This window comes from Primulina eburnea, chromosome 1 (genome assembly GCF_022965805.1).
Source record: "Primulina eburnea isolate SZY01 chromosome 1, ASM2296580v1, whole genome shotgun sequence".
Classification (NCBI taxonomy): Eukaryota; Viridiplantae; Streptophyta; class Magnoliopsida; order Lamiales; family Gesneriaceae; genus Primulina; species Primulina eburnea.
The window spans coordinates 47,548,288-47,561,570 of NC_133101.1; the positions used below are offsets into that span (position 1 = coordinate 47,548,288).

At 36.3% G+C, this 13,283-nt stretch overlaps 1 protein-coding gene and 1 long non-coding RNA gene across 2 annotated transcripts; one reads left to right on the forward strand and one right to left on the reverse strand.

The window, feature by feature from the left end:
* Positions 1-1,413: 1,413 nt before the first annotated feature.
* On the reverse strand, positions 1,414-2,054 carry LOC140830165 (uncharacterized). The gene is made up of 2 exons (XR_012117601.1): positions 1,922-2,054; positions 1,414-1,574 (listed from the first exon to the last, which is right to left on the reverse strand). It is a non-coding gene; the product is annotated as an uncharacterized lncRNA (long non-coding RNA).
* On the forward strand, positions 1,935-12,918 carry LOC140830157 (vacuolar cation/proton exchanger 3-like). Its single transcript, XM_073193444.1, is given in 14 exon segments — positions 1,935-2,063; positions 2,158-2,454; positions 2,551-2,618; positions 2,700-2,728; positions 9,410-9,603; positions 10,671-10,874; positions 10,970-11,011; positions 11,013-11,105; positions 11,194-11,310; positions 11,390-11,443; positions 11,558-11,674; positions 12,211-12,304; positions 12,384-12,459; positions 12,584-12,918. Coding segments are annotated over 12 exon segments (1,290 nt in total). The 5' UTR covers positions 1,935-2,063; positions 2,158-2,187; the 3' UTR covers positions 12,395-12,459; positions 12,584-12,918.
* Positions 12,919-13,283: the final 365 nt, after the last annotated feature.

Genomic DNA, 13,283 nt, shown 5'->3' on the forward strand with positions numbered 1-13,283 from the left:
GTTTGGTAAGCTTCAGGTCGAAATCCCGAGATTCAGGGGTAAAATGATCATTTTGGGTTTTATGTATCACAAGTATGATTTTTATTAAATTATGAAAATACGTTGCATGCTTGATTTTAAGGAAAAATTTACATATATGCATGTTTTTATTAAGTGATGAATATGATGTCATGTTTTTGAAGGATGATAGTTGGTTGTGACTAATAGGATGACATGATGAAACGATGACATATAAGGCCAATGCTCAGTGGATGGATAATGCTGTCGCTGATGTCCCCGCTGCCGGGTAGCATGGTTACAAGTAGATGGACCCATCGACTGACATGATAATACGAAAGTCACAACTAACGAACAGAATTCAATTTAAGAGAACGAACACGTATATGCTAATATGAAGTGATATATTATGAAAATATTTATGCTTCGACGGCTTATGATTATGCCTACGATTTTTACGATCATGAAATGTATTTTCATTACAGTATTTTTCATTGTTGCTTGTTATGTATATGTACTTGCTATAATGTTACAGGTGTGTTGAGTCTTTAGACTCACTAAGTGTGAATGATGCAGTGAGCATGTTGATGAGGAGACTAAAGTTGCCGAAGTCTGAGTAAGCGGAGCTAGATATGTCCACGTAAACCCGAGGACCATATATTTTCCGCACATCACGTTTTATGATTTTAACATGGACTTGAACATTTATTACGCTTGATTTTGACATGGTGTTAATTATCAGGATTTTTACTTGATTTATTTCTAAGTACCTTTATGATGACCGAGTTGGCAAATTTTTAATTGTAGTATTTTGTCCATTTATTGATTCCGATTATTTTTAGTATTGCATGCATGCAAAATTTTAAATTTTGAAAATAAGTTTTTTTTTTTAGATTTTAAATTAGTAGACGTTACAACATTAGTACTAATATTTTTATTTATCAACTCAACAAATGAGCCAATTTCGAGCTTACGAGCCACTTAAACTAGTCGAGCTCGAGCTCGAGAGCCTATTATCGAACATGTTTGTGAAGTCACGAGCCAAATATCCTTATGTTGAAGCTCGATTTAATTAATTTTTCGAGCTGAAGGTGGAGCTTGGTTTGATATGATTAACAAAGAAATTCAAACGAGCTTTTTATCGAGCCGAGCTCCGAATAACTCGCTAACGATTTAGTTCATTTAAATCCTTAAGCAAATGCCCATTATCTCTTAGTTATTTTTGAATCAAATTACTTTGTCTCCTTTTTTTTAATCAATTATCTTTGAGCCTTTGAGTTTTCTTCTCCATTTAAAATTAAAATTAAAATTAAAATTAAAATAAAATAAAAAGGTGGCGCGTTTTGGCAATTTCCTGGAACCTTCCTCTTTCTCAACGCGGCCCCGACAAAGTTTTTGTTATTTTCAACCAACATCTTTTCTTATTTCGTTGACGCGTAAACTATGTAGTAGTTCTCTTCTTTTCTTTTTTCTTAAAAAAAATTCAAGAAAATATTGGCACAATAATTTACATTTTTCTCGAGCAGTTTGCGGGTCTAGATTTTTGGATAAGTGAGAGAAGTGAAACTTATTTAAACCTCAAAAAGGTAAAGACTGGAACTTTATCATCTGCGTTATTCTTTCTTGCTGAATTTTTGTCTTCTTTTGATGTATTTTTAGTTTGAAGAATCCTTGATCTGGGTTACTGTATTTGCTACTGGTGGTGTTGCTTATGTATTTGTTTTTAACTAACGTTGTGTTTTTCAAGTTTACATTTTGCTGCTCTGTGTTTTTGGCTGTGTTTATAATTGATCTGGCCACCATTATACATTTCCTTTGGTTATTGAGCGAACCTGATTTGGATTTGAAAAGTGGAAAGAGTTTCACGTTGCCTTACATTACTGATGTTATCGTGCATTCTGTTTAGTTTGAAATGATTTTGTACATCTATATAGCAGAAGGATTTGATTTCGGTCATTCGAATTCCCATCTTCTTGGAAACTGATTGATGTGGCAATAGAAACTTGGATTGTTGTTGCGGCTATGCTCTAGACTTGTGATCCAGCATTGCGATTTAACACATTGAGGTATGTACAATCAATATGCTAAATATAGCTTTTATCTCCTTAATTTAAAGTAATTTTGTGTATTGATTTATGCCATTCCTGAAATGATTCTTAGGGAGATTCTCTGGATTTGTGGAAACTGGAGATGGTATCCTTAGAAGAAAAGGTAGAATTTGAATCTGACGAGATCCCACTTAGAGTATCACAGCCGACGAACAAAATTCAAACATTGAATTGTGAAAGGTCTTACGTTTTCTCACTCCCAAAATTTTCTGCTTCATGGATCCTAAGAACGGCGCATCGAATCAGTGTTCTAAGAAGTGTTCCCATTGTCTTGATTAAAGCAAAGATCAACATTTTATTGCCTTTTGGGCCATTGGCAATAATGCTACACTATATAACCAATAAACATGTAAGGATATAAAAACTTTCCCTATCCTCCTGGATTTTTTTACTTAAATTAAGTTACGGTTTCTTTATGATCTTTTTGGCCTGGAACGTATTCTAGGGATGGGTCTTCTTCTTCAGCTTACTTGGCATTACTCCTCTGGCAGAGCGCCTAGGTTATGTAACTGAGTAAGTAACACTTTTGCTCTGCTAGTTTTATTTCCCTTCTCGACAGAAATACTTACATCATTCTCGATGCATTTGTTGTAGGCAACTTTCTTTTTACACGGGACCAACAGGTAGCTTTTCTCGAGTCATTTCATTTTTCTTATTTCGACGATGATCGATGCTAATTTAAGTAGTTCAAGATGACAAGAGGTTTTCTACCTTATATTTCATAAGGGTAGGTACTAAAGTAGTGTACATTTTGTATAGTGCTTGTAGAAGCTAATTTTATTTTCTTAATGCATTTGCTTTCTGTTGTGTACGGAGTATTATAGCTGACTAATGTTCAGATTATGACATTTTGCCAACTTTTTGTCTGCTAAAAACAATTGCAGCCCAGAGATGCTAATCGGTATCACCTTCTCTATTCTTAAGATGCAATTAACTAAGGTATTGTGACATCCGCATAAAAAAAATGAATAGTCGAGAGATTAGAACCATCATGGGTACTAAGGTTACCCTTCCCACTAATGTAATCATTGGCATATAACTACTCTGTCAGGAAATGTCGCCAAAAGGGGCCCAATTCTGTATTTTTGTGATTCTTACGTGAGACCATGCGTAGGTAAAAGAGAAGGTCAAATTACGTGAAGAATCCTTCGACGTGCCGATTGTGATAAATGAGATTGATGAACACAAAAGTATTTTATTTAACCATGATCTTTGTTTTGGCTGGGTAATATTCCTTGAACATGTTCTTGTTAGGTTTAAATGCCGTATATCTTTGAAGAAAGCAATCGTTGTAAAATATGGCTAATACTTCAAAAGCTTGGCAATTAACAATATTATTCACCGTCATAACGCTATTATGATTCAAGATTTCATAAATTTTTGACATAATCTACATGAAGACTGGAGATCTCATCAATAATATGACATATGTACTAGCACAATACATATTACCCATGTCCACAATGCATTTTCCCCAAAACAGAATGCTACCTCATAGGCATGCATTGTGTACAAACACAGAAAAAAATGGCTCAAGGAAAATATGCAAAACCATATAAGGACTTCCAGGTTAGGAAGCAATCCAAAATCAAAGCATACTAAATGTCTCGACGGTAATCTATCTCATGATGCAAAATACTCCGACGACCTTGTATCACTAACCATGGCCGAAAACTAATCTTGATTTCCCACTCTAATGTAGCTCCTTACTGAAGAATCTATTATCTTATTCGCTAGATACAAACCCCTCAACATCTATAAGCATTAAGGAGTAATCAATGTAACGAGATAGGTTATACTTCCTAAAATATCTAATCTGATCAAGAATTCTCTATTGAAATGAATCATTATTATAATAATGATTAAATCATACATGGCTGTTTCTTTTTTTTTTTTTTGATAAAAGACTAATTTTATTATAATAATTAGACATTACAAGAAAATGCAGGATGAGTAATCCGCGATCAATTACACAGATGCTGTAATGACATTTGATGCTGTAATGTCATCAGCTATATAGAATTTCGAACTACTACCCTGACAATACAAATTTTCAGTCCCTAACTAGGTCTGATATAGTTAAATGATTAAATTCTTTGAAGCTCGCCGTCCATGATGCAATCCTGAATTTTATTTTCTCCCATATTTGATCAATTGAGTCGTGCGCATCTTCAAAAATTCTTCTATTCCTTTCCAACCATATGGACCATAGTACACCGTGAAGTATCATATACCAGAATTCCTTAAATTTCGGTGGTAAGGGGCATTCTGAATCCAAACAGAATAGTTCTTTAACCTGGCTTGGAAGGACCCAATGAACTCCCAACTCTCTTTGAGCTTTAATCAAAATGCTTCTGGAGTATGAGCAATGCAGAAGAATGTGATCCTGATGCTCTTCATCTTGTCGACATAAACAACACCACTGAGGCCTTAGAACGCAATCCCTCCACCTTTTTTGCACGCGGTCACAAGTAGGCAGCTTTCCCAATGCCACAATCCACGAGAAAATCTTTACTTTTTGCGGGACGTGCACTTTCCAGATTTTTTGGAAGCAGTTGAATTGTGGAAAATCAGATGAATGGAAAAAGGAGTTATAAAAAGATTTAACTAGAGAAAAGCCCTGACGAATCCCCCAACCAAACTCTATAATCCTGATAACCCAACTGCAGTCTAACTCTCGCTAAGACTCCTGACAGAATGGTGAACTCACATAACTCTTCCTTTGATAAATCCCTCCTAAACCTCACATCCCAAGTGAAAGAAGACGAACCCCCAGAATTAGTGACATGAACAAAATGGCAGATAGGTTGGTTGTTACTTAAGTTACAAACACGAAACAAGGCAGGAAATCTACACTTAAACGACTCCCCTCCCTCCGAGACGTCCTCTCAGAATCGAATGATGTTACCCTGATTTGGCACCACCCTAAGAAGTTGATGAAAAGCCTGGTAAGACCGAGAGATAAATTTCCAAGGACTCTAAATGTTTTTCTCTCCGCCAACCCCAAATCCCACCCGTTTTCCTGTAACCCATATATGCTTTTGATGACTTTTTTCCACAGCGTCCCACTCTCCACCGAACATCTCCACCACCATTTACCGAGAAGAGTCTTATTTCTGAGACAGATATTCCCCATTCCCAAACCACCTTTTTCCTTAGGTTTACACACTTGCTTCCAGCCGACCATGTGGCAATGTTTCTCCCCTTCGTCACCATTCCACAAAAAATCTCTCATTATTTTTTCCATTTTTGCAGCCTCTTTGCTAGGAACTCTGAAAAGGGACATGAAATAGGATGGCATTGCACAAAATACCGCCTTTATCAAAATTAAGCGACCACCTCTAGATAGAAACGACCTTTTCCAACTAGCTAATTTCTTAGCCATTTTCGAAATAACCGGTTCCCAAAACTCAGATTTTGTGGGATTACCTCCCAATGATAACCCTAGATACTTGATTGGCCACATCTCTTTTTTACCCCCAAAAGCGATTGCCATTTCATCTACTTCATCTTCCGAGAAATTCAATACCTGCACAACACTCTTCCCCATATTAATTTTCAGCCCTGAATGTTTAGCAAATTTTTTGAGTATATCCACTATTATCAATCACATCATTCTTTGATTCCGCAAATAATAGAGCATCGTCTGCAAATTGTAAATGCGAGATTTCTAGCTTGTCTTTTCCTATTTCCAGCCCCTTCAACTCATTGTCTTGCCTTGCCTTGTCCACCATTCTCTCCAACACATCGACAACTAAGTTGAAAAGGAAAGGTGATAATGGATCACCTTGTCTTAGCCCTCTTTCCGCTCTTATTTTCCCACATGTTCTTCCATTTAAAAATATAGAGAAGGAAACGTTAGAAACGCATCCTCTAATCCACCTCCTCCATCTCTCACCGAATCCTTTATGTTGTAGCACTAGGTCTAAAAATTGCCAGTTGACATTATCATAAGCTTTTTCCAAATCAATTTTCAGCACCCATCCCTTCTTTTTTTTCCTGCGGTATTCTTCCACAATCTCATTCGCACTGAGGCAACAATCCAATATCTGTCTTCTCTTGATAAATGCACACTGGTTCTCCGCAATTGTGTTACCCAAAGCCTTCTTCAATCTGTTAACCAATACCTTTGCCAATATCTTATACAAGCTCAGTAACCAAACTAATTGGTCGAAAATTATTTATCTTTTGCGCATCATTTTTCTTTGGGATTAGGCAGATGTAAGTTTCATTGGTAATTCCATTGACAATCCCATCGTCAAAAAATTCAGCGAACACCTTTAACAGATCCACTCGCAATGTATCCCAGTTCTTTTGAAAGAATGCCAAAGTGAATCCATCCGGCCCCGGCGCTTTTGTTCCATCACAATCAAACACAGCCTTTTTAATCTCTTCCTCCTCAAAATATTTTCCCAACTCCTCTGCATCGTCTCTCTCTATCGGTGCCCAATCCAGCCCATTAATTCCACTCCCCTGGTCAGCCGAACTCCCCCCTTCCCCCTCTGCCTTCCTAAACAAGTTCTGGTATAAATTGATAATTTCATGCTCAATTTGTTTTTCCTCGGTAACTACTCGACCATCATCCAATTCCACTCTTTCAATCAATGCTTCTATTTCTTCTGCTATTCAATAGTGCGTGAAAGAACTTTGTATTTTGATCCCTTGTTGTAACCATTTGAATTTTGCTTTTTGGCTTTGTATTTGAAAATTTGCAAAGGCTATTTTTTCCAGTTCCCATCTTACTTCCTTCCTCTCTTGGTTCAGCGCTTCCGACCATAGTCCAGCAGCCTCAGTCCCATCCAACTGCCTAATCTTATTGTTCAGCTCATAGAATCTGACACGGACATCACCATACACTTCTTTATTCCATTCCGATACATCTTTTTTGATCATTTTCAGCTTTTGCATAAATTTGTATCCTTCCCACCCCTGAACACCCCCTTTGTTCCACCATGTCCTCACTAGCTCTTTGAATTTGTGATGTGACAACCAAACATTTTCAAATCTGAAAGGAGCTGGATCCCATCTCAACCTGATGTGTCAAACAAGACAGGGCAGTGATCAGATGTAAGTCTTGGAAGCACCGTTTGTCTATAATTGGGAAATAAGATCCTCCATCCCGTCGAAAATAAGAATCTGTCCAGCCGGCTGCAAATTGGCACCGATCTAAAATTGGACCAAGTGAATTTTGCATTCAAGAGTGGTGGGTCAAAGAGCTCCAACTCCTCTATTAAAGCATCGAAACAGGACATGCTAGTAGTTAAAGACTGACTATTAAGTTTTTCTCCCAAATTCCGCACAACATTGAAATCACCTCCAAGACACCAAGACTCCCCACAGATTACTTTCAACCCCGCTAATTCATCCCAAAATAAATCTCTAAATCTCGGTTTCACGGGCCCATAAACGGCTGAAAACCACCAGTTTTTACCGTCATTCCCGGCAATCTCAATTGACACCGAGAATTCCCCAATCAGATTATTATTCACTTGCACCACTCGGGGGTCCCACATGACAAGAATTCCCCCAGACCTACCAACCGATGGCAAACAAACCTAATCAACAAATCTTGATTTCCAAACACTTGCACAATTTTTTTTTCTACCATTTCACGTTTTGTTTCCAAGAGAACCACAATGTCTGAATTTTCATTTTGAAGCAATGTCCGGACCAAAGAATGTCTTTTCGTTGCCGCCCCACCACCTCTTATATTCCAAACGCAAATCTTCATGTAAACGGATTGGACCCCCTCGAAGTGGAACCTCTGTCATAGCTAATTCCACATTGTAATCTGTACAACTCCCTCTTTAACTGCATTTTTTTTCCTTTTCCTTATCGCCATTTCTGTCATCCATAGCCACCCCTGTCACTTGCTGTTTCTTTGAGTATCCTCAATCAAATTATCTTGTATAACAAACATTTGCTTGCCCACAATGACCCACATTGATAGACTGCCATCACACACTTGCAGTTTGCCGCAAGCAACATGGGGGAATTTCGCATTCTTTCTTTTCCTTACGTGAAAGCGCCCTTAAGTCAAACATCACCGGCTCGTAGTATGTCATGTGCTAACATCAAACACCATATGCTCACAGTTCGCTGCAATCTAATGTCGTCTAAGAGTATATGCTTGCAATCTGCCACAAGCTAGTGTAATCAAATAGCATATGCTTGCAATCTGTCGCAAGTATCCACATCAATAAACATCATTATGTAATAAGTGTCCATCTATTTCAGCAAACTCGCGCGTCTAACATCTAAATGGAGTTGATATTTACTTTTTCCCGCCAAACCATGTCGCATGTCCGACGTATATATTCAATGTTTGCCTATTTTATTAAAGCCAAATCATATAACAACATTTACTATTGGCTTTCATCTTTAAATATCATTGTGATGTCTGTTTGTTACCCAAGTTGATATCGCTGTAGTTAGACCTAACTTTCATATAATAAATGATACCTGATTTGTCATTAGTTTATCATAATAGGCTTGGGAAATGAACCTCCAAACAAGAAGAATTTAAAGGTTGAATACTTGAATCACTCAAAAAACATGGCTCCTCAGTTCTCTCTTGTCTTTAGTTGATGATAGAAGCATATATGATATAATTCACACCAATACATGTAACACTATACATAAGTAAAAGTTTAGCAAAATTCGGTTCACCCAAATAGTATATATTTGATTTGTCGTTAGCAAAATTTAAAGGTTGAATCACTCAACAACATTTCTCTCTTTTCTTAATTATGGCTTTCTCATTACAAAAAAATATATAGCAAAATTTGGTTCACCCTACACTTGGGGTTTAAGAGACTATGCAATTGAATCTACAGTGAACCTTCAGTTTCTGATGAAAGCACGAAGTGTGTCGCATTGATTCTTTTTGTACTGTTTTTGGTTTTGCACTCTGTAAATATGAATCATGTGCCATGATAATAAAATCTTAGATGAGGTAAATTCATCCTGGCATCTCAAATGTAATATGATCTATATTAAGTTTATGATTATAAATCGTCTACTTTCCTACTTCTTTGTTTTATTTGACATATATGGCGTGAACGAGCGTGGGTTAAGTTACCCATTTTTGCTTGCACAGACATCTTGTGCTTAGTTGATAAGGTTTTGGATTGTTTAAGCCGAGTTGAATTTTCTGTCCGTGTGTGCCTTCAAAATGTTTGTATCTAGCAATTTTGGCTGATTATTTTATTACCTTAATGCTTACATCTATTCGCTTATAATAATTTCCTGGCTAGTATAGCTGTTCTTTACGGCATAGTTTTCTTGTTTTGCTTGATCTGCAGTGGGTGGGCTTCTGAATGCTACATTTGGAAATGCAACTGAGGTGATAATTTCAATGTATGCTTTGAAGAACGGGATGATTAGGGTGGTTCAGCAATCATTACTAGGTTCAATATTGTCAAACATGCTTTTGGTGCTTGGATGTGCATTCTTCTGCGGTGGGATTCATAATAAAAAAATCCAAGTTTTTGACCAGGTGATGGATCTTTGTATTTTAGCAGTCAAACATTTTGAATTAGGATTGCTACTGACCAAATCAATCCAAATACTATTTATTTTTCTAGTATTATAGCTCGAGCTCAAATATTTTTAGGTGGCTCAAAGCTTGAAAAATAATTATTTAAGGCTTTGTGCTCGACTTCAAGTTTGAATTTGAACTCGATTTGTTAATTTGAACTTAACTATCTAGTTCTATTGAGCAAAAGCTCGAATTCTTGAGACGTATGTGTTGCGTGTTTATATATGAATATCATGTCTTGCTTGTCTTATCTATTTATTTTTCAAATAATTGGTTTAGTTATAATTTTCTACCTATAAAATGATGGATGAATGAATTAAGTTATCCAATATTGCCATGGAGGATTCGAATGAAGAAATCTGGCATTACCTGGGGTTTTGTATTTTATCTCTTCGAGTCTATTTAATTACAAAATCTATTTTGTTTTTAGACAAGTATTACAATTTGTAGGAAATTGATTTGAATGGAGGGAAGAGAAAGATGTGAACTGAAGCAGTTGAGGAGGGTGGGAAAAGTTGGAGACAATCTAGGAGATTGTAGTTTTTGAAATTTACAAGAACACAACTTCTTGCTGAGAAAGAACCGAGTTTAAGAGAATTATGGGAGGACAGTAGGAGAGAAATGAGAAAATGGCGGGAAAAAATTGGTGAGAAATGTTGAAATTACATATCCAAATATGAAGCCAAGCAAAAGTGGGAAAAATATTTGTCTTGATGCTGCCATACCCAAATACTTGTGTCAATAGTCTCAACTATTATAAAATAGTTGAAACGTTAAAGATCGTGAGCTGAATAGAATAATTCATGCTCAAATTTGGCTAATAAGATAAACCTAGCATATTTGACCTGGGCTCAAGTTTGATACTTCAAATATGAATTGACTAATATTTGAGTTGGCTGAAAACCTTGCAAACCAGCTTTGTTTCTTTGCACCTTTTCTGAATGCCAAATCCATTTTGTCATCAATTTGATCCTGGTGGCCCTAAATATGTATGTCACTAGCTAACGGACATGAAAACTTTTCAGGCAGCTGCCCAGGTGAATTCTGGGTTATTGTTGATGGCTGTTATGGGTTTATTGTTCCCAGCAGTGTTGCACTTCACTCATACAGAAGTGCACGAGGGCAAGTCAGAGCTTGCTCTTTCACGATTTAGCAGTTGCGTAATGCTGGTTGCGTATGCTAGCTATCTCTTCTTTCAGCTCAAGGTTCAAAAAAATCTTTACAGCGAGGTACGAATGCAGTGCTTGTAATTTGAGGACAGACATCTTGTGTAGTATGATGATAAATGATTTATGCTTGTTCCCATTAATGTTGGTCGGTTCAGGTGAGGGAAACTGATGAACAAGATTCTGATGAAGACGAGGAACAGTGAGCTTACCAGTTGGGAAGCAATCGGGTGGCTCGCTGTTTTGACACTGTGGATATCTGTTTTATCCGGATATCTTGTCAATGCAATACAGGTAAATTACCTTGATGAAGAAGAAAATGAAAAAGAGGAAAAGAAAAAGTAAAAAAAGATTATCAAAGTTAAAATTTTTATCTTTTCAGGGAGCATCTGAATCAATGAACATACCGTTGGCTTTTATTAGTGTCATTTTGCTTCCGATTGTGGGGAATGCTGCAGAACATGCTAGTGCTATCATGTTCGCGATGAAGGACAAGCTTGTGAGTCCTGAAAAATTGTACAAATTTCCAGGCTAGGTTCTTAAACATTTTTTTGTGTGATTGACGGATGTATTTCCAGGATATTAGTCTTGGAGTTGCTATTGGATCTTCTACTCAAATATCAATGTTTGCGGTAAGCTTTGTTTCATTTTGTTTTTTCATTTTTTCTGCTGATACTGGGTAAATAAAATATTTGGTCTGGGGGATTTGTGTTTGAGTTCTAAGTTATTTATGATGCCGAATGCAGATTCCATTTTGTGTTATGGTTGGTTGGCTTATGGGAGAGAGAATGGATTTGAATTTTCAACTGTTCGAGACGGCTACCCTGTTTATCACCGTTTTAGTGGTTGCCTTTATGCTTCAGGTTTGTCCTGTCTCCTTGTCATATGATCACACGTGAAATTCATATGGGACTTGTACATATTAGGTGTGAACGAGTTAAGCAAGTCATGTTTCGTGCAAATTTTAGCTCATTCGGTTTACTATTAGGTCATAACATGCCTGGGTAAATATAACCGGCGCAGATTGGATTTTGTTCGGGGTCAGGTTTTCTCAATTTATTTTTATTGTTTTTGAAATAAAATAATAGAAATCATGGTAAAAAATAAGAAATTTTTTATGAATGTAATAACTAAAATTTTTCGAATATACGAGTTATGAAAAATTCGTAGAGATATTTAAAGACGAGTAACTTTTTTCAGTGTACTATAGGATAGCAAGGTTGCGTCAGTCTTGTGGAGAAGGAAAAAACCTACCCATATAAAATTGTTTTATATTTTTCTAAAAATATATAAAAATTGGCCTGATTTCACCGGTTCGGACTGGATTTTCAGGTTTCCGGGTCTGTTGATCCGATGCATATTACATTATGCAAAAACTTATACAAATTTGTGGTTACAGGAAGGTCGTTCGAATTATTTTAAAGGTTTGATGCTTATTCTGTGCTATCTCATCGTCGCGGCCAGTTTCTTCGTGCATGTCGATCCATCAAATGGTGAGTCCTTATTGACATTAAAACATTAAACCTCAAGAAAGTAAATGACAATGTTGTTACCTGTTGTGTTCTTGTGCAGCTGACGATTAACGACAACCAACAAATTACATATTTTGTGCAATGGAACGATGGCGACCAGTATACCTCGTCGATCTGTAATTCGTTTATTTGTTCATTTCTTCTCTCTTTTTTTCTTTTTTAAAATATATGTTTATGCGAAATTTAACGAGGGAAAGGCTTGGCTGCTGAATTGAGAAATCTTAATTTTTGGTTGTTCAGGTTGTTGGGATGCAAATGAAACATTACAGGTAGAATGGGAAACAAAGCACACAAATATGTGGTTAGAATCCTCCTTCTCTCTATATGAAATCTCATGTGCTGCAATTGTTTTTAGAGACTTTTGAGGTAATATTTACGTTATTTCTTGAAAGTTGGGGCGCAGTCGACGACGAGTAGCATCCTACTCGAGCTCGACTTTGAAAGAAAATAGTAGTACATTAGCTTGATGGATATGATTCATGCTCTTGAAAGTTTTTACAATTAAATGTTGAATTATGTATATTTTATGATACGAACAACAACAACAATAATAATAATATAACGAAATTGAGTCTTCGATCTGAGACATCAAAGCCCGAGTTCGAGATACTATTTGGGCTCAGCTTGAATTTTGTCACATACATGGATTATTGAATATGACAGATGATTGTTATTGTTTTGTATAATTCCGTAATAAATGACTAAATATGTAATAAAACCTAACCTTCATTAATTTTAACGTCACAAATTTTAATATTAACTTAAAAAATTGCATATAGTATAGGGGATTTACCAAAAATGTGATAAAACTAGATATCTAAATTTGGACCGAACCAAATTGAAAATTTGTCAACTCAATCGAATTTTTCTAAAAATCTGAACCGGGTTTACAGAAATATTTTTGATTTTTCGGTTTAATCGAATTTCTATTTCTTTTAAT